The sequence below is a fragment of the Vombatus ursinus genome, unplaced genomic scaffold (genome assembly GCF_900497805.2).
Source record: "Vombatus ursinus unplaced genomic scaffold, bare-nosed wombat genome assembly UNPS02001419.1, whole genome shotgun sequence".
In the NCBI taxonomy this organism is placed as follows: domain Eukaryota; kingdom Metazoa; phylum Chordata; class Mammalia; order Diprotodontia; family Vombatidae; genus Vombatus; species Vombatus ursinus.
The window spans coordinates 17,132,604-17,154,921 of NW_020941197.1; the positions used below are offsets into that span (position 1 = coordinate 17,132,604).

At 36.2% G+C, this 22,318-nt stretch overlaps 1 protein-coding gene across 1 annotated transcript in view; it reads right to left on the reverse strand.

Annotated features, from left to right (window-relative positions):
* Positions 1–7,086: 7,086 nt before the first annotated feature.
* The window catches only part of IFT57 (intraflagellar transport 57), a 76,351-nt gene continuing 61,119 nt past the window's right edge, over positions 7,087–22,318 (reverse strand). The window contains exons 7-11 of the mRNA XM_027868201.1: positions 17,410–17,481; positions 16,696–16,827; positions 10,686–10,748; positions 8,308–8,374; positions 7,087–7,389 (exon numbers count right to left, since the gene is read on the reverse strand). Coding sequence (XP_027724002.1) covers positions 7,211–7,389; positions 8,308–8,374; positions 10,686–10,748; positions 16,696–16,827; positions 17,410–17,481 — 513 coding nt within the window. The 3' untranslated portion in view covers positions 7,087–7,210. The remainder of the gene's footprint in view (positions 7,390–8,307; positions 8,375–10,685; positions 10,749–16,695; positions 16,828–17,409; positions 17,482–22,318) is intronic.

A 22,318-nucleotide genomic window follows, 5' to 3' on the forward strand; every position in this document is an offset into this window, starting at 1 on the left:
AGATTTAGCAGCTTCTACATTAAGGGACTGCAGGGCTTGGAATATAATATTCCAGAGAGCAAAGGAGATAGGACTACAACCAAGAATCACCTACCCAGCAAAACTGAGTATAATCCTTCAGGGGAAAAAAATGGACATTCAGTGAAATAGAGGACTTTCAAGCATTCTTGATGAAAAGACCAGAGATGAATAGAAAATTTGATTTTCAGATACAAGACTCAAGTGAAACATGAAGAGGTAAACAGGAAAGAGAAATCATAAGAGACTTATTAAGGTTGAACTGTTTACATTCTGCATAGAAAGATGATATTTGTAACTATTAGTCCTTTATCAGTATTAGAGTAGTTGGAGGGAAAAAAATTATACGTATATATGTATATAGATATAGATACAGATAGATATAGATAGATAAATAGAGGACACAGGGTGAGTTGAAGATGAAGGTGTAATATCTGGAGAATAATATTAAGGGGTGAGAGGATTACACTGGGAGGAGGAGGAAGGGAGAGATAGAATGTGGTAAATTGTCTCACATAAAACAGACAAGAAAAGGCTTTTACAGTGGAGGGGAGGAGGGGGAAGGTGAAAGGGAATGAGTGAATCTTATTTTCATCAGATTTGGCTTAAGGAGGGAATAACATACACACTCAATTGGGTATGGAAATCTATCTTACTCTACAGGAAAATGTGGGGGGGAAGAGGACAAGAGAGCAGGGGGATGATAGAGGGGAGGGCAGATTGGGGGAGGGGGTAATCAGAAGCAAACACTTCTAAGGAGGGACAGGGTCAAAAGAGAAAAGAAAAAATGGTGGGTGGGATAGGATTAAGGGAAATAGACTTAGTTTTTCATAACATGACTACTATGGAGGTGTTTTGCATGACTACACGTGTGTAACCTGTATTGAGTTGCTTGCCTTATCGTTGGGGGTGAGTGGGGAGGGAGAAGGAGAGAGGATTTAGAACCTGAAGTTTTAAAAACAAAAGTTAAAAAAAAAACTTTAGTCAGGTACCCTCTCCCCAAAGGAGCCTGGTGTATACTTATTGGTATCCATACTTTCTCCTCCCATAGAATGTAAGCTTCTTGAGGGCAAGGGATTTTCAAGATTTTGTTTTCTTCTGATGGTTTGTTTTGGTTTTGGTATTCTCCAACAGCTAGCACGGTATCTGGTATAATAGGTGCTTAATAAATTCTTGACTGATTGAAAAAAAAGTCATAATTCTTAATTACATTATTAAATGCTGTACTTTGTCTTAAAGGATCAGGAGGACCTGCAAAATCTTAGTGCATTTGGTACAAATGAGGGTAGCTGACACCATCCACTAACAAATCTTGTCACAGATGAAAACCGAAACAATTAGCTGGATGATTCAAACTTGTTGAGTCAAAGTATTGGGGTGGGGAACACAGCACTTTTTTTGAGGGGAGGCAGCTAGGTGGCACAATGGAGAGAGTGCTGGTCCTGCAGTCAGGACAGACTACTCCTCCCTAATTCAAATCCGGCCTCAAACACTTACTAGTTAATTGATCTTGGATAAGTCAATTAACCCTGTTTGCCTCAGTTTCCTCATCTCAGAAATAAATTTGAGAAGGAAATGGCAAACCACTACAGTATCTTTGCCAAGAAAACCCCAAATGGATTCATGAAGAGTCAGGTACAACTGAAAAATGACTGAACAACATTGGATGAATGCCTGATTTAATTTATCAGATAATCTTTCTACTCTCTCATTTGCCTGTATTAAAAAAAAAAATTTTGGGAATCAACACTAACTTGGTGAAATTTTAGGGTAGGCCTTCCTTTCTAAACCAGGTCCCTATTCTTGCCTATGCAATTATAAATAGAGAAAAATTCTGGGGCTATTTAATCTACCTGCTATCTCATGGTGTATTTTTTTTTTGCTTTTCCTCTTCCTCCTGAGAAACAAATTAAATAAATAGGCTCACATCCCATTGTATTGATTATTATCTTCTTGAGTAATGAAGTAATTTATACATGATGATATATTTTTATCTGTTCGGATGATCTTCAATGAGTTTGGAAGGAAGGTGGAATACAGTATATAGGAGAAGGTAAAAAATTAAATAATGAAAACAAAAGTAGAAAAAGGTTATAAAGAATGTGATAAAGGACGGGAACCTGATTAATTACACATAATATTACTTCTACCAACTTGTCATCACTGTTGCCTTTCTCTAAATTTATGCCATTCTCTATGTCCAATAGAAAGTCTAACACCCACAATAATAACTACCCAACCAAATATCTTTTATTTTGTTTCAGGGATGGCTGGCCAGTTTGTTGTTCATTAGCACAGCTGAGCACAAACAGCCCTTCACTTGAAGAGTTTGTCATTTTTTTCTTTTCCTTATGAAATTCTTCTTCATTATATGTGAGTTAAGTGCAAATTAAGGCTAGATACCTGTTCTCCTCCTCATGCTTGGGAACACCTACCCTACATTAGTTAAAATGTCTAGTATTTTTCTGGGGGCAACAGAAACTGGATGATACCTCTAACAGAATCATTTTCTCCACGAAATCTCATGTAGCATTAAAACAATTAAACATCAAAATTCAATATAGCTAGGACTTTTAAAACATTTGTATTTTTAAAAATTTTTATTTGTCCAAGAAAAATAAAAGATAATTTCAGATAACTGGAAAATAGGGAGAAGAGTGACTTTGTCTTCCGGGACAAAACTACTGCAACAGCATCTCATGACTTCCTCAACTAGCTTTACGTAGTAAGACCCTACGGAGATTACAAAGACCTACTCGATGCTCATATTCCATTTTCTAAATTTTAACATATACGTGGGGTACACACACTTTTCAAAATTTTATTTTCAATCTTTCAGCCAACTGTATGATATAGTCTACTGTAGAATATCTCATATGTGAAAACCCATCTGTTTCCTTCCAAAATCATAAATACTAGGATCAAAGATTTAGAGCGCTAAGGGATTTTAGAAGCCATCCTAAAATGCTTTACCCCTTCATCTTTCAAGGGAGGAAACTGAGGCTCAGAGAGATTAAGAGACACGCCTAAGGTCATACAAAGTAGGATGCACTCAATATATGTGTAGATTATTCTCACAAAATTTTTACATGGCCAGGAAAAATTCCCTGAAAGTTGTAAGAACACAGATAATACCTTGTCATCAAGAGAGGCTGAAGGGTACTTTTGGCCAAGACAAATGCCTGAATGGGCCTGGTGCCTGACAAAATGCTGACATTTGTTTTAGACTGAATAATGATCAAGAAACCCATTGACAATCTACAGTTGCTTCCTCCACCTCAGAACTACACAGTCTGCAGAGGAAGCTAAGCCCATGGGCAAAGGAAAAGGAGGCCCTCCAGCCAAGCAAATCGAGTGCAGAGGCATTCTCCCAAGCAAGCAACGAAACCTATAAAGTTCTGTGTCTTCATGAAGGCATTGAGAGCAAATGGGATCCCGACAAAGTCCCAGGGTGGTCCAAAAGGCCCAGTATGGAGACCTTGGGAGTCCCAGGGAGTGGGAGCAGGCAGCAGCCTGATTCCCCTTCCCTGTGATGATTATTTCCAGTTTGTCCTCGACAGGGCTTGTTTGTACAGAGTTGCTTTCATGCTGTCTCCTCCATTAGACTGTCAGCTCCTTGAGAGCAGAGGCTGTTATTTGCCTTTCTTTGCAGAAGGCATTTAATGTTTATTTGAGCGACTGAGCTTACACCCATGGTCTCTGAGGGCCCTAACACTCTGTTATAAGACATCAGAGAGGGCCCTGAAGTTCCAGCACTGTGAACCTCAAAAATTAATGGGCAGGGAAGAGAAGGGTGTACTAATCCTGGGAGTTGGTCAGTTTAAGATCCTTGGGACCCAAGCTGAGACCAAGCAGGGTGGACCATCTCACCCAAAAGCACAGTAGGGGGCAGAGGTTTTTCCTGAAACAAAGGCCCAATTCAGGAACTAAAGCTGGAGAAATGAGTAAATCAGAGAAAATAACAACCAGTATCAAAAATTACTGCAAATTTGGAGATTCCCCAAAAGGAGTAAATAACTCAACAACTAGGCAGCTAGGTGGGGCAGTGAATCAAGGGCTTGGAGTCAAGAAGACCTGAATTTAAAGCCAGCCTCAGACACTTAATAGCTATCACTTAACCTCTGTGTGCCTCAGTTTCTTCATCAGTAAAATGGAGATAATAATAACACCAAGGGTTGTTGTGAGGATCAAATGAGATAATTGTGAAACTTTTTGTATAGTGCCTGGCACATAGCATTATATAAATGTTAGTTGTTTTTATATTATTAACTGCAAGTAGACACAGGAAACATTAATTTTCCATGAGGACTATATAAATAACTACAATAAATTAAGTGAAATTTTAAAAAAATGAAATAAAAGCTCTAGAGCAAAGAATTGGAAAGAGAATAAGAATCTTAGAAGAGAAAGTGATAAACCTTCCCCAAGAAATGGAATCCCTGAAAACTCAAACAGACCAAACAGAAATGAGACAGCAAAAAATATTGGAACAAAATAAAATGATTGAAACAAAAAAAAGAAAATATAAAATATCTGATTTAGAAAACTGATCTGGAAAACAGGTAGAGGAGGGAATTTAAGAATCATTGGACTCCTGAAAACCATGATTAAAAATAAAAAGCCTGGATACTTTATCTCAAGGAATCATATATGAAAAATGTCCAGATCTATTAGAACCAGAGGGCCAAGTAAAGATAAGATGAATTTACCACTGGCTTCCTGAAAGAAACCCCAAAAGGGTAAATCCCCAGAATGAAACAACCAAAATCCAGAGCTTTCAGGAAAAAGAAAAAAATGCTGTAACTAGCTGAAAAGGAGTTCAAGTACCAAAGATCTAGAGTCAAGATCACATAATGCCTGACAGCTTCTACTAAAAATGAGAGATCTTGGAATACAATATTGCAAAAGATAAAATGTAATAGACTATCAACCAAGAATAACTTATCTAACAAAGCAAAGTATAACCTTATAAGGGGAAAAAAAGAACTTTTATTAGAATAGAGACCTTTTAAGAGTTTCTAATAAGCTAAATACAAACTTTGAAATATAAACAATAGAGTTTAGAGAAACCTAGAAAAGTAAATTTATTTGAACAGTTGGAAGAAGCACTAGGATGATTCAATGCTAACAATTTAATAGGGAGAAAGAAGAAACAAGCAACCCTTTAGAACCTTAAAGCCTTCAAAGGGTACTGAGAGAGTTAAATGAGATAAGCTGAGATCTTAGGGGGCAGTCTTTCATGGCTATTGTTCAGACTAAGTTATTTTTCTAAAACACAGGTCTGATCATGGCATCCCCCCACTCTATAAAATCCAGTGGCTCTGTTATTGCGTCCAGAAGCAAACACAAAATGTTCTGTTTGGCATTCAAAGCCCTTCATAACCTAACCCCCTCTTACTTTTCCAGTCTTTGTACACGTTACTCCCAGAAAAGTATTCTTTGATCCACTGACACTGGCCTCCTAGCTGTTCCATGAATAAGACCCTCCATCTCTCTGTTCCCAGCATTTTTTCTGGCTGCCCCCCAACCATCCTCCCCCATGCCTGAAATGCTCTCCTTCCTTTGCTTTAACTACTGACCTCCCTAGCTTCCTTTAAGTACCAACTAAAATCCCACCTTCTACGGGATGCCTTCAGCAACCCCTCTTAATTAATTAATAATGCCTTCCCACTCTTATTTCCTATACATCTTGAACATAGCTTGCCTTGAATATATTCATTTGCTTGTTGTCTTCCCCATTAAGTTGGAAGCTCTTTGAGGGCAGGACTATCTTTTGCGTCTTTTTGTATCCCTAGCATTTAGCACATGGTAGAGCCTTAGTAAATATTTTTGAATTGAACTGAATATGCAGTTGGATATGTAACTTACAGCACTTGTCTATATATACAGACATATACACACATATCATATAGATACACATATATACGCATACACACGTGTGTAAAAATTTTGATTTTGACAGAAATGGAAAATAGACAATGGGTTGGGCCCAGAATCAAAAAGAGGGAAAAGAATAGTCTTGACTGCCTTTAGAAACTGCAAAGTTATTTTAATGATCTTAAGATTTTCTCTGAAACAAAAGTGCATCTTTTTGATATTGACATTCTTCCAATGACAATATATGGTTGCATCTAGACGGCACAGTAAGTAGAAAGATGGACTTGGAGTCAGGAAGTGCTGAATTCAAATCTGACCTCAAACATTTACTATTTGCGTGATGCTGGCCAAGTCATTTAACCTCTGTTTCAGTTTCATCTTCTGTAAAATGGGGATTATAACAGCAACTACCTCCCAGGGGTATTGTGAGAATAATATCTGTAAAATGCTTTGAAAACTTTTAAATGATATATACATATTAATGATTATGGTAGTCTCTGAAGGATTAAAGTTGAAGATCACTCAAAGGGTAATAGAGACGTACGTGGCTGGCTTGAGAGGGTGGCAACACACTGAAAAAAATGGGATTAAATAGGAGAAGCAGTAGATGGTATCAAAGAAACATATTTTTGAAAAAGAAGACAGACTGGTCATATAAATGGAGGTAAACCAATGGACCGTGTCCTCCAGTGATATACTTTTGATCAAGAGAATGCAAGAAAGGTTCCCCTGCAGCAAATTTATATGATGGGGGGCCAAAGGTCACACAGCATAGGTAGGTTGCTTTGGAAAGGAAATCATAGATGCATTGGAGTGTTTGAGTACATTTTGTATTACAGTTATTTGTATACCTTTATCTCCACAATTAGAGTTTAAGCTTCTTGTAGTCAGAGATAATTTTATTTAGTTTTATATCCCTTCTCCTCAACTCCAACACAGTGCTTTCCATGGAACAGGCCTTTAGGAAATGTTCATTTAACTTGTTACTGTTAAAGGTTTATGAGAAAGGAGCAGAACCAGCCATACCTCCACAGCTCTAGCATATGTAATAAGAAACAAAGACAAGCCCACTAATAAAAATTTCTAATTATTTTATTAAAATTATATTCCATCTCAAAGTCAAATTCACCATCACACAATGTATGTGAATATATATATGTATATATATATATATATATATATATACACACAGAAGAATAAGATATCTTAGACATTCTGATAATGTTCAGTGAGGTATAATTATTTTTTAAATAAGCAATATGAAATATAATTGGACTTAAGAAAAAACTGAGCAGAAAACAAAGTACAATAAATTTTAATAAGAACCTACTGCAGATTCTGGAATGATTGTTGCATGCATATCCCTAGTCATATTTGACTTCTCCTTTAGTTTTGACTGGAGTAATGTGTGTTCCACTACACCAATTCTAATGTCCATTTGGACTGTTTCTTGCTTCAGTTTGGTTAAGCTCTGTTTAATCTTTACCAAAGGAGCTGTAAGACAAAAATAACATGGAATAAAACTGTATTTTTGGGGTGGTGGTCTACTATTGAGTTTGCATAATAACAATTTCTTTAATCTTTGCCTTACACAAAAAAGAGAGATTAAAAAATATAGCCAACAACTCACTGTTGACAGTTTTGCTGTGGTATTTTGGACATCAGTGACATGTTTTATCTGATCTTTTTTTTTTCTTTTCCAGTGAATAGGCTGCTGTAAGGGTAAGGATGAATAAATAGGATTTTATGTGCCCCTTTTGAGTTATAATGGGTGGAGATTAGAAGGAGAATGCAGTGAAGGTCAGTCACCTTCCATGTAAGGGCAGTAGGGCTGCTATGGTGTGGTGCAACATGGGAAATAAACGGCCCCATTTGGGAAAGCTTTGGGCAAATTGGGAAATCTTAGGAAAATTGAAAAAAAAATAGATATATCTAGCTCACTGTGAGAGCTGATTTTTGGTGAATGTTTCCTCTTGCCCTTTCATGTCTACTGTAGGAAGAAGAGCAATGTAAGATCATTCCCACTACTACTTTTGTGCCCATTTGTACAAAGAACCAACATTTTTCTGGCTGTACCTAGAATAAAAATCTATCTTTTACCATACGGTACTATTTGGTTTAATAAACTGATTATTTTTATACTTTTTGCTCTCTCTTCGACTTCATCAAAAAGACGAATAAAAAAATCAGTCAGTCGACAAGTTACTAGTGAACTATAATCAAGAAAATATTGCTTTGAAAATTAGAAATGTCTTTTGTATTATGTATTTCACCTCCAACAAGTTAAACAACTAGTTCATACAAAAATCATAATCATTATCTTAGTAATATTTTACTAACTAGATTTTTTATTTAGCAATCATTCATCTCTTTCATTGACATATTTTTTCCTTAAAATGAGCATATACTTACCACCATCAGTCATGCTACTGCCCTTTTCTTCCATTTCCTGTTTTACTTTTTCTAATTCTTCTGTAATCTTAAATTGAAGGGAAAAAAGGTTTTCATAAACTCTGTATCTTTAATGACCATTTAAATATTCTGAATGCTTATGGTAGGAAGAAAAAAGTGAAGTAAGTATTAAGAATGTAATCTGGTCATGATTCCAGTAATAAAAAGAACTAGGCATATACTCAGTATGGTAACCTTTGGTTCACTTTCTTTGGGGTATCCTGCATGAGTGTGTAACAGTACCAGCCCATCACTTTTGGGATCTTTCCCATTGTACAATCTTAGAGTTGCCTAGCTAACATATCAAGACTGAGCCCTGTGTCCCTTTACCACTAATCACTGGTACCTCCTAGTCCCCTACCTCAATAGAGATGATTTGGCATCAAGACCTGGCGACAGAGAGAAAGAAAGGACGTTCAGGACTCCAGTCTATCCCTTATATAAGTCCCTCCACCATTCCCATGGCCAAAACACCGGTGCCACTTTCCATCTGAGGGCAATATATTCTATAGCATCCCTTCATTTGTCTCAGCTGCTTCTAGTGATATGTGCTGAATCAACCTGCTTTTTTGACCTGCTTCCTGCCTCTTCAGTTCCTGCAGCTTCCTAAGACCCTCACAGAAAATCCTCTGAATATAACTAATCTTTTGCCCTGTGCTATGTGGCCCTGTCCAACTCACTCTCCTCCCCCACCTACTTAGTAGAGCCACTAAAGGACAGGACACACAGTATCAGAGATTTTTCATCTTCAAAGAATTTTACATTAGCATTAAAATTCACTAAATTAGTTTCTTATTCACTTTTCCAGGCTACAAGATGGTAGAGTATATCTATTAAAACTGTTTTAGGAATGAGGTGTTCAAGACGTGTGTGACATATGCATATCCTATTATGCTATTCCCTAATAAACAGTTATTAATTAAAACAGTATAAACACCTAAGGAGGTTTGGGATTCCAAAATGCCTCATATTTATCTTTTCAGTGTTGAGATTTTGAGAAAAAAAAAGATGTTCCTTTTTCTTATAGTTTGGTATTGTAGGAAAAAAACAAACAAACAAAAAAACTTTATGTACATTGAGGCAAAACGTTAAAATGCAAAGCTTGGCAAAACATTGCTGCTAAAACAAATACTGTTTAGAATTCTGTAATATTAAAATGAAAAAATATGTTTTTAAGCTGTATCTTTTTTTGAGTCCTTATCTGCAAGCCTACATCTGGACTGCATTATTTCTGTCTATTATCAGCAGTAACATAAACTTCCACTAGAAAGTGTGGCCAATTACTTATTGGTTAATTATGAAAAATGTTTGATACAATCTAGACATTACTGCAATTTAATAGGTATTATTTTCTCATAATTTAGTCTAAATAAAATACTCCCAAGGCATATAATACTCATTCAAATAAATCAAGTTAATTTTTTCATACACCTCAAAGTTACAATTGGGAAAGCCACCTCTTCTAGAAAACTAAATGATTCCCTGGAATCCTTAAATTGTTGATTTCCCTAAAATATCTGAGCACTTTTTTCCACAGAATGTTTTATCTGATTGGGTGCACCACAGAATTTGATTCACAGTATTTCTAATGCTATATATCAAAATACTTGAAAATCATTAGCAAGTTTTTCCTCATTTCTCCCTGAGCTATTAAAAAGTATAGTTTATGAAATATCACTGGATTGAGAATAAAGAAAATGTGGGGTTTAGTCCCAAGATGTCCACTGATCTTGGTCAATTTAAATTTACTGTTTTGGGTTTTTCACTAAAAAAATGGGAAATAGAATCTAGAACTTCTCACTTAGAATCTTAGAATAGAACAATCTTAGAATCTTACTCCTAAGAACATAAAAATGAATTAAATAATAGGTATGAATGGCATAAAACCCTCAGAAGGAAGTTATTATATTAGTATCTCTCCTCTCAAGTTTACGGATGGTGAAACAGATAAAAATAGGTTAAATAAAAACCCTAGATCACAGAAGGAATGAATGGTTATTAAAACATTGCTTACATGGCATAGAATCCCAGGCTAGTGTTATACTTTTTACACTATATATTTCTTCTAATTCTGATGTAGTATATTATGATTTATGCAATTAGAGATTTAATCATATCATAAAGAATTTTCAATTAGAAAATTAAAGGTTTTTCTCCTATAGAAGATTATTAAAAGTCACAGGACACTTGTACAGTTAAAAATGGCTGAAGAGAACATTAACCAGTGCAGAAAGCAAGTATTTATGCTCACGGCATGACTTTTCCACAACTGAAAACAGCATCTGAAAGCCTAGGTAACTAAGTGCAGGATCAATATATCAGCAGTGCTTTCTCTGTACCTCAGAAAGAATTCTAGTTCTTTCAGTCACTCCACCATTTCCCTGCTGGTATCTTTCCCTTGCCTGAAAAAGAAGATATTTAATTTAGTCACACGTCCAAAATAGAAGCACAAGATTACTTAAATATGGCCACTTTGCAGTTGCCATTTCTGCATATCATTACATGACAAAAGCCTCCTTTTTTGGTGGAAATGTTTGTGAAAGTATCAATTAAGTGCAGCTATTTTACATGGCTAATGAACATTATGTCTATTAGATATATATCTGACCTACAGTACTATAAAGTGATAACATTATCTCTATTTTAGGATTTTGACTGTATAACTTGCAAAATCATTGTTCAATGTAAAAATCATCTTCTGTAATTCTTAAGCAGTACGGGAGAATGGTTTGCGTTCACTCTGATCTGCACAGCAAGAAAGGAAAGTAAGTCCTAAAAATCAATTAGAATAGATCATCATGCTTAGCACTTTACCAGATTTAACTAACAGGATGACTGTAATCAGTATGTATATAGTTCTAGGGAAGAAATGTTAAGAAAATAGTTAATATTAATGCTTGACAGTTACAGAATGGTTTTAATCTGTTTCCAAAGCATTTCTGAAGAAATAACAATACATATAAGTATATTACATGTGGTTAATCAGCTAATAGGAATATGGGAACTGTCTCAAGTAAAAAGCACTATCTACTTTGTCTTTATGTGGGGAACTCCTGAAGGCCACCACAGTGGCTTTGTCTTTTTTCCCATTTAACAAAATTCTACCTCTTCTCTCTTCCCTACTTTCAGTGGGTACAAGTGCCTGCTAAAGTTAGAAATACGCCTTTTATCTATTTATGCATTTACCATCATTCTATCCCAGTTTCAACAAAGCAGAGAGATAAACCCCACACTGAACTCTTTTTACCCCAACTTTTAGAAGAATGGCTACTATAAAATTTTGCCATCTTCTTAAAAGTGCAGGACTTTAAAATAATTCTGATTTAATTAACTGATGTGTCTTGCATTCATTGTGTTCAGTCACTTTTTAATCGTGTTGGACTGCAACCACTTTTGGGATTTTCTTGGCAAAGATACTGGAGTGGTTTACCATTTCATTTTCTAGTTCATTTAACAGATGAGAAAACTGAGGCAAACAGGGTTAAGTGATTTGCCGAGGGTTACACAGCTAAGTAAGTGTCTTGAGGCTGGATTTAAACACAGGTATTACTGACTTCAAACTCAGTACTCTATCCACTACATAGGGCATAGGCTGCCCTATGCCACCTGGCTACCCCTAGCTGTTTTGGATTTAGCCTTACTTTTATGCCCTTATATTACGGTAAAAACTGTCTTCTTCCTTTTCTTCAGCCATTCTTCAGTGGCTCTAAGATCTCACTGGTACAGATATACATCTCACCAGGGCAGTTCCAAACACCTCCATGGTTTCTTATTCTTCCCAATTTTTGTCCATTGTTTTCTGTAAACCTTCCATACAGTGTCTACCCAGTGTCTTTGATGATTTTTTTTTTGTATTTCTTAGATACCAATGTAGCACTCAGGTCAATCCATCTGTCACTCTTACTACACAACCAACCCATTTTCTCTTCTAGCAATACATATCCTTGACAATGACTATTACATTTCCTCTATTCTGAGCCATATATGTCTCTCCATTTAATACCTTTTTGTGACTGTCACACAGCATTACTGAATCATATTGAGCTTGTAGTTCATTAAAACCCTCAGATCTTTTTCACACAAACTGCTGCTGGGCTAAGCCTCCCTTATGTTCATAAAGTGGAAATTCTGAATCCAAGTGTAGGCTCTATTAAATTTCAACTAATAAGATTTATCTAATTGTCCTAATTTCTTAACTGCTTTTTAGTTCCTGATTCTATGATCCAGTGCACTAGTGACCTCTCCCACTTTGTGTCTTCTGAAAACATGCTATCTAAGCCTTCATTTAAGACTCTGATAAAAATGTTGAAAAGTATAGGGCCAAAGGTAGGCATTCTAACAAGTTGTCACCTATCTAATATTCTTTGAGTTCGGTCATTCAGTTAAGTTCTGACTCATCTCTCCAAGAAGAGTATGACAAACTTTGCTGAATGCTTTGCTGAAATCTAGGTAAACTATATCTACATCTAGAATTCCCTTGATCTACCAGCATAGAAACTTCATCAAAAAAGGAAATGACAGTAGTCTACCATGACCTGTCATGGACAAAACCATGCTGCCTTTTCTTTCTAAATGCTTACAAACCATTTCTTCAGTACTAAATTCTAGACTCTAGCCAGAAAATCAATCCAACTTACTGGCTAGAAGTTAGTAGACTCTGATATCTTCACCTCTTAAATAATAAGGTACAATCATCAGTACTTCTCCAGCCCTGTAGCACCTTCCCTACTCTCAAAAGTCATTCAGAGGTCACTGATAGAGGCTCATCAATGACATACTCTAATTCTTTCAGTAACCAATCATCTGGCTTTGGTGACTTGAACTCACCAATGGCAGCTAGATGCTCCTATTCTCTCATCTTTGATTTCAACTCTCTAGTATTAACTCTTTTACTTTGTACTGCTCAGCCCAAATATTTTCTTTGGCAAAGAAAACAGAAACATAGTAACAGCTGAATAGTTCTATTTTTTCCCTTTTAACCTGTTATCTTATTCATGCTAGGAAGTAGTCTTTCCCCTTCTTTGATGCTTCTTTTTTCTCTTTTTCTCCTAATAGAACTAAAAAGGCTTTTTTGTTGTTGTTGTCCTTAACATTCACCACTAATCTCAGCTCATTCTGAGCTTTAGCATTTCTGCCACTATTCTTTTAAGACATGCTATTGTTATGTACTCATCCTCCATTAACTTCCTTGACTCAATCTTTTAGTCAGGTCTTCAAAAATCCAAATTCCTTGATGAATCCCCCCTGTCTCCAGTTTGGTTTCTTTATGTGGATAACTCTTTTTTATTCTTTATTGTAATTGTTTTTGTTTATGTCTTTAGAATTCTATTCGAGAGCTTCCCATCCTATAGAGGACATACTTCTTCTATAGAATTTTAGGCCGCGGGAGCCTACCTATCCACTTCTGAACTTTGAAATCCAGTCTCCCCAAAGCTGGAATGCATGTCAGACTATGTCTGGCATTCCTTTTTTTCCCCCAATACAAGTAATAAGACAGAAGGGTCACTTTCCCATAAGGTCCCTATTATTTCTATTTCAACAACCAGTTTCTTCTTATTAATCAAAATCAGGTACAAAAAATCTTCCCTTATTTTCTCCATCTTTTGAAGAATGAAATTATCTTTAAGTTGATTCAAGAATTTATTAGCTGCTCTAATGTGAAGAGAGAAAGCTCTACCAGATGACCAGATAATTTTAGTCCCCACTTACAGATTAAAGTCTTTTGAATCAGATTTGCAAGACTCTAAGCAAGAATATTTTTACCAGCCCTCACTAGGTGTCCTCCATCTCTGGCCAAGAGCCTATTGTTTCTGTACTTGAAGACATGGTCCAGAAATCCAAATCCTGTTCTCACATACTATCTTCTTACTCAGCTGTTCACTTTGCAAATCTGTTTTCCTTTCCAAAATCCCTCCCTTCAATTGGCAGCAGTGATAAAAACACCACCTGTGCCCCAAAGGTTTCCAATTTTTTGCCCAGAACTTTTTAATTCCTAGCAAAGCTTACTTCGTTCCTTATGGAGGTATCATCTGTCCTCTTCTGAATCACCAGAAATAGGTAATGATTGTCAGGTTTAAAACCTCTCACTTATAGGAATGTGAAAATGTGGCATGTTGCAGAAAACTACCCTGTCCGCTCCCTGCTTATGCTTCCTTCAAGGATGCCTTCAATGTATACAAAGATCAGTCTCAGAAAGATTTTATAGAGTTGAAAAAAGTAGATATATGGCTCAGTAGTTGTAGGTATTTTTTAGTTACTTTTTTTGGCGTAATAATATTGCTTGTGATTTTTTCCGTTTTTTCAGGCTCTTCTCTTCTTTGGGATAGCTTGAAAACTGATCTGAGAACTTTAAAAACTGTGTCATTGGCTGGATGAATTTCTTCTGCATTTCTTTATTTAGCAAAGTCTGGTCACTCTTCCTTACTTACCTGTGTAAGTATATTCTTGCTTCTTCTTCTTATGTTGGGTAATAAGATGGTAAAGCCAAATGTGCAAATGTGGTGATTCTGTTATTATCAATTAGACTAGATTGAGTCTTTGCTTGCTTCAGAAATGCTGGCACATGCTCCACTTCACATATCTTTTCTTTTCTTTTCTTTTCTTTTCTTTTTCTTTTTGCTTTTTGGTGAGGCAATTGGGATTAAGTGACTTGCCCAGGGTCACACAGCTAGTAAGTATCAAGTGTCTGAGGCCAAATTTGAACTCAGGTCCTCCTGACTCCAAGGCCACAGCTCTATTCACTGCGCCACCTAGCTGCCCCCACATATCTTTTCTGTCTTCAGTTTCATTTATAAATGTTCTTGGTATGATCTGGGTTAGCTGGATTTCATTCCAAGATCACTATGGAAACTCATTTTCCCTTCAAATACTTTTCACTGTCCTATGAGGTGTCAAGATTTACCAAAATATTTTATACTGTTTTACAGATGAGTTTGTACTCTAAACCAATGATGTCAAACTCACATAGAAATGGGGGCCACTGACCATACATAAAGATCTCTGCGATTTTTCAAGACTGATTTAGAGAACCACGTATTACTATAACATGTTTTTTCTTATTTTTGTTTTGATAAATATTTCCCAATTATGTTCTAACATGGTTCAGGCTGCACTTGGGAGTGTTGTGGACCACACATGGCCAGCAGGCTGTCTGTTGGACACCTCTGCTCTAAACTACTATTGCCTTTGGTTGCCATCAATTTCTGCTTGACAAGGAGAGCAGCAGGCTTGTTAGCTGAGGTGGTTTCTATGTTTTTTTCATGTTCCACTGGCAATTAATTGTTAAACTTCTCTGCAAAATTTTAGTCCTGGTCAAAACCTTCTGTCATCCTCTTCTATAAAGCTTTGTAAATGATCTGATACTACAACTTATCTTTGGCTGCTGTGTCTCCTTTGTTGAGGAGAACAAGTGCTTGCCAGCGAAGGCGTTCCAAGTATTTTTGATTTCCGCTTTGTGGTGACTGTTTTGCATGGCTAAACTTTTCTAAGAAATAGTAATAATAATTGTTTAAGAAATGGTGATAATTAGTTTTGTCTATTTCCCATTTTTTCTCTCTGGGCCAACAGTTTATTAAACAGAGTGGGTTGGAGGTGCTCTACTTAGGTACACTTATCTTCTCATCTTTATCATTTCTTTTCATTTACTGCTAATTTTGCTCTATGGTGATTTGATTACACCAAAACAGTCAATTCTGAGATAACTTCCACTTTGGTCATTAGGTGTTTCTGGTTTATTAAGAGTCAATTTAATTTCTTTGTGATGTTGTTTGGTACTGTTTGGGGCTAAGACTATATGATGAATTGAACTGAATTCAATGATGCATAAATAGGAGGAGCCTTCTGAATCAGTTATAAGCCTTTGACTTCTTACATTTCTTGATCCCTAAATATATTTCCCAACATTACTTTTGCCCTTCTCTACTGTGCACCAACCTTTATGTTACTATAACCCAATATTAAAGGAAAACATATAAGTGCATTTTATCTTTATTCCTCCTGTTCACAAAGTAAGTTAATGGAAGAATCAGAACCTGAATAAGAGAGTTCCCTGTCTCAAAGTTTGCTGCTCTAGATCATGTCTCTCAGCAATATGAACCTAGACCTCATTTCACATGGATATTACTTCAAAGACCTTCATCCAGAAGATGGGTCTTTAAAAAGAAATTACAGGCTTAGCATACCTGACAAAAGGAGATAATTAGGTCTGCTGCCTATTTAGCTTCCAGAATTACCAAGAGAAGAATATGCTGCTATTGTAAAGAACTTCAAGTTTCTCAAGAGAAAGGTATTAAGCTAATGCCAAGGATTAGGATCATTAACCAGAACTCTTAATAGTCATTCTTAAGTTACCTCACTCAGCTGGGCTTGAGCAGCACGATACTCTTGAATCAAATGCTCAAGCTGATTGTTGATGTATTTTTCTCGGCTACTGATCTTTTCCAGGGTCCTGCTGATCTCGTTATGGAGTTTGTCCAAAAATCCCTAGAAATTTCATAGGATTTTCAGTAAGAAAGAAACTTCACAAAAATTTTTTTCAGAAATCCAAATGAAATATGTATATCATTCCATAATCCTACCTAACATTGCTCAACTGCTCTAAAGACCTACATGAAAAATTTTTCTGAAATTTTTAGTTATGAAAAGTTTATTAAAGATATTTTAGGCATACTTTGAAGACTGTGAAAAAGCACCTATGTTAATGTATAAGTCAATGCATTTTTCTGTCTTGATGTGTGTCAGAAATGTGCATGTGTAGTATTAACCGTGTACAGAGTAAAATATGTAGAAGGAATATACCCAAATAGGAGCTTAAAGAGAGCTCCTTCAGTGGAAGGGTGATTTTCCAGCCCCAGAGCTCCTACTGTTCTGACATTTCTCATCCCCTCCCTTCCTGGCCAACAGTGTCACCCTGATAACAACACAAAGTTAGCTTTTCTTACATACTATTCAGCTAGATGAGCTCCTCACAGGACTCAGTTATATCTTCTGTTTCATTTAAGTCACATCACAATGAGGACTTTTGGAGGACAGGAAATATTTGTTGACTGATAGTAATATGCTTACCTTTGTCTCTTTTAAAGCAGATTCAATTTCACCTTTGTGTTGGTGCATTTGGTCAACATGGATTCTCCAGTCCTAGAAACAAAAACACATGAAAGCATTGAGTTTAGCAATGGCATATAGAAAAAATACTTTTTTTTTCTAAACTAGAGATATATGGCATCTCCCCTTTTGTTGTTGCTGTGTGGTGCTGCCCTATATGTAAATCACTGTACTTAGAATATTTCATCCCAGAAATAGTCCCATTTTAGGTGAGGAAGTTCCTAAATATAGTTTACAATCAGATTATAAAGCAATACGTGTAAAGCATTTTAGGATAAAAGGTTCTAAATAAATGTAAATTATTTTATGTGTTTACAGAATGATGTCTGACAATTTCAATATAAATTACTACTGTACTGCTGGTGGTTAATATTTATGACTATCCATCAACATAAAAAGTATTATGCAAGAAAAGAAATAATTATTTAAGCAATTAGAATCATGTTGCCAGGAACCTCTTTGGACCAAATACCATATATCAAAAGATTATGTATCCCCTGGGATTAATACTGAACCCTTGTTTGTAATAAGATATTTTAAGTCAACTTTTCTTATGAAGCTCCTGAAGATCGCTATAATTCTTTTTTCTTCTCAATGTAACAAAATTTATTGAATTTTATGTATGAGATGTATGTATGAGGGCAGCTAGGCGGGTGCAGTGCAGAGTGCTGGGCCTGGAATCAGAAAGACTCATCTTTCCAAGTTCACTCAGATACTTACTAGCTGTATGACCCTGGTCAAGTCACTTAACCTTGTTTGCCTCAGTTTCCTCAACTGTAAAATGAGCTGGAAAAAGAAATGTCAAACCACTCTATTATCTTTGCCAAGAACACCCCAAATGGGTTCACAAAGATTTGGACATGACTTAAAATCACTGATAAACAACAAATGTATGAGATACAAGAAACCACGGATGCTATTTCTTTTAGATTTCTTGACTTCTTTAAACCGGCTTGGCTAATTGATATGATGGATTAGTATGCTTGTTGAAATCTACACTGACATTTTAGTTATATTAATCTAGTATCTTAAAAATCACAGTTTAGAACTGAAACAGGACCTTAGAGATTATCTAGTGTGACTTATTCATTTTAAAGATCAGGAAACTGAGGCCAGAGAAGCAAAAGACTTGCCCAAGTCCGTACAAATAGTGAATAGCAAAGCTGGGATTTGAATAGGTCCTTTAACTCCAAAACCAACAATGATCTCAAATGTTTTATTTTTTTTATTATTTAAAAATTCCTAACAGTTTTTGCAAAAGGGACCTTAGAAATATTCTCTGGTCATGTCCTATTAAAAAAAAATAAGTTACAACTATGTAGACCATTGTACTTTATGCTGTGGTGCTTAGTGAAAAGTGATTAAGACCTACAAGCTTAGTCTGACAAGGGAGATAAGATGTGTATATAAAAAAACAGGATATAAAAAAGCAGAAGAAAGCTTAGTCTGACAAGGGAGATAAGATGTGTATATAAAAAAACAGGATATAAAAAAGCAGAAGAAAGCTTCAAGGGGCAAGTTCTAGAAGGGAGTCATAAAATGTCAAAGGAGCTCACAGGAGGGTCAGGTTAATTCTGGCTGAGGACATGAAGGAAGGTTTCAGAGTGGAGGTGGCATCTGAGTTAGGATTTAAAGGACGGGAAAGACTTCAATGGGCATCACAGAACACTGGAAGTGTAAAGAACAATTTTAGCAAAAGAATGGAGGCAAAAGTGTACAGGGAATTTGTGGGCAATAACAAACAGCACAGTTTGGCTTGAATGTAGGATTGTGTGAAAGGGAATAATGAGAAATAAAGCTGGAAAGACAGATTGGGACTGGACCTCGTGGGCCCCGAATGCCACATGATGAAGTTATATGGAGACTTAGTAGTAAGGTGTTATAACAGTCCAGATTTGGGTAAGACAAGTCTAAATCTATTAAAAAAATTATATATACATTTTAATTGTTTTCTATGTATAAAGGAGTAAGACTAGGTAAGGCAGAGAAAACAAAAAAGAATAAGGAACTTTCAGTCTTGTAGGGGAAAGAAAATATTTATGTACCCCCAAATATAATACAAAACAATAGCGGCAAAGGGGAGAAAAAAAATTGATTCATTAGCTCCGGCCAGGGGGAAATGAGGTAGGAATCAAAGGTAAGCCTGGGTGACTAGGAAGACGGTGGCATCACTAACAAAAATAAGGAAGTACAAAGGAATAGTGTATGTTGAAGTAATCTACAGAGTATGTATAAAGGACTTTTCTAGAACATATTTCATATTTACTTATATAGCTTCTTCCCCTAACCCTCCTATACTCTATATACCACTTTATTATAAGAAATACAAAAAAATGTTTCATGAAAAACTTCTACTCATTTTTTCTTTCTGCTTTGGAACAATAACTCTGGATACGGTCAATGCAACAATTAGGGTGGGTGATAGGCACTTTTCCCTTGGGTTCTCCCCTCTCCCCTCTGTGGCCCTAGCCTCCCCAGAGTTAGTCTTCATATATGTCCTAGGTGCTCTGTCTTCTCTGCGGGGTGATGCTGCTCCTTGTCTTCTCCCTTTCCCCTACCAAGGTTTGTGACCCTTTCTCCATTGTGAAAATTGATAATCACAGCTTTGCCTATGGGTGACAGCAGGGGCTACCTGGGAACTTTAAGTATGTCAGCTGGCAACATTCACTTTGTGTGGGGTACAGAGACCCTTATCAATGAATCGGAGATTCAGAGATATTAACAAAAAGAAACATTCATTTCTTAGTTTTCTCGAGAAAGGGCTCCCTCAGAACACCAAAAAATTGGCGCTGACAGAAGAGAGCAGAGGTGTGTTCAGATCAACACGTTATATAGGTCCTAATGCAATCCCCTCCCCCCTTCCTCAGGGCTCATTAATGCAAGCTTTGAGGGTACAATCTATTGGAGGCAATCTACCCCAGCAATAAAGAACAAGGACACTTTTTACAACTTGCCTGGAGACAGGAGGTTTTCTTTTTCTTTTTACAGTAAATAGTTTTAGAGAGGGAGGAGGAGGTCTGATAAAGTTGAAAAACATGTTTCTTTACAAGGTCAACCAGCTGCAAGTGTTTCAACAGAACAAGAAGCAATTAACTCCCTGAGGAGGCTTCATTCCTGAGAGATTCTCAGAGATCATCTCTCACAACTTTGTCCCAAATTAAAAGAGCAGCCAGATACTTTGTATTGACAGGTTGTAGAACAAAGAACAAGTCAGCACTTACATTCTACACTCATTTCTTTTAATCCATTTCTACTTAATCTCTGTCTCCCCTTCACCTATGCTAAGGTGGGTTTACAGAGCTTGCAACAAAAAAAAATTGGCTTGCAATGAACTACGGCAATTATGACTGAGCAGATTTGGCCCAGGAATAAGGTCTCACCAATCCTGCCAAGAAACAAAGGTACAGTGAGAAGTTGCCTGAACCTTATACTTTCTTTTCCTGTACCAAAGGTACAAATTCTAAATATAAATGCTAGTTTTGAGTCATTTTGCCGATCTCCTTTTTCATCCTGTCCCTGTCTTTCTCTCAGACTGCTAGCTTACTATCATTGGTCAGGTAAGTATTTAACAAAATACTCATTCTTAAATGATTAAAAAAACAACAACAACAACAACAAACAACCCGAAGCAGGGCCAAGAAATGGAAAATTAAAAAAAAAAAAAAAACCACCATCCTAGATTCCAATTAACTTTGTCTTGATGGCTGTGTGATTCTGGGTGCATCATTGTTTTTTAAGTAAATGGAAATGTGAATCTCAATGATGAAAGTGGCCAAGGGTGGAACTGGAATATGACATTATACTTATTTAATTCTACCACCATCATCATTTTGGGATGAAAATACTAGGTGAAAAGATGGGGAATTATGATTGAACACTATAATGGATGATTTCATATCCTATATGCTTGGCTTCAGCCTAAATCACGCAAGATTTTTTAGCATTTGCCACCACCCTTAAAAATGAAAACTTGGTAAAGCGTCACAATCACAGATTCTAAGTGTGTACTTTGTTTAAAAAAAAAAAAGTCCTTATGGAAGGCTATGAGGAAATTGGAGAAACTTAGGAAGGGCTTGACTGATATGGTTATAATGACAATTATTTGAACTGTGGTTATTTTAGATTGACTTGAATTCATAACATCTAGATTACAGAAGATTCTAGAAGGGGAGGGAAGAGAAGGTGTCTCTACACTATAGCATTGGGCCAAATCCAGTGCCCTATAGCCTTGAGTTAAGAAGGATTTTTACATTTTAAAATACAATGGAACTTAATTTAAAAATGTAAATATCAATCTTAGCATTTGGGCTGTAGTTTGTCAGGCTCAGCTTTAGAAGAACATTACCACTGTCTACAGTATCAAAAGGTTTATGAAGATTTTTGCAGTAAGAATAGGAAAGAAAGTATGGATTTTGGAGGTGTGCCAGGACTTGAAAATAATTTGGATTTGTGATCAGGCTTTTCTGCAATGCCTCTAAGTCACGAGGAATGGCGTTTGCAATAATGACTATCTCACTTTTATATCTGTATCACCAGCACCTAGTAGGCACTTACTAAATGTCTGACTGATAGCAAATTGATATACAAGATGAAGTAAGAGATTTATATTTGTACTATGCTGATTTTGTAGTGCTCAGATAAAAGGGGCCATTTGAAGGAGAGGGAATGGATCTCAGTATATTACTCCTATCTGATGGTCTAAGCATCCTCAGTCCATAATTTTTAAAAGATTTTACGATATCCTACTTCTTTGCCCCTAAATGAATGGAAGATGACTAATACTACTGACAATACCTTACATTTATATAAGTTTCATACTTTTTCAAATTACTTCCATACACATGATCTAGTACGATTCTAAAAACAACTC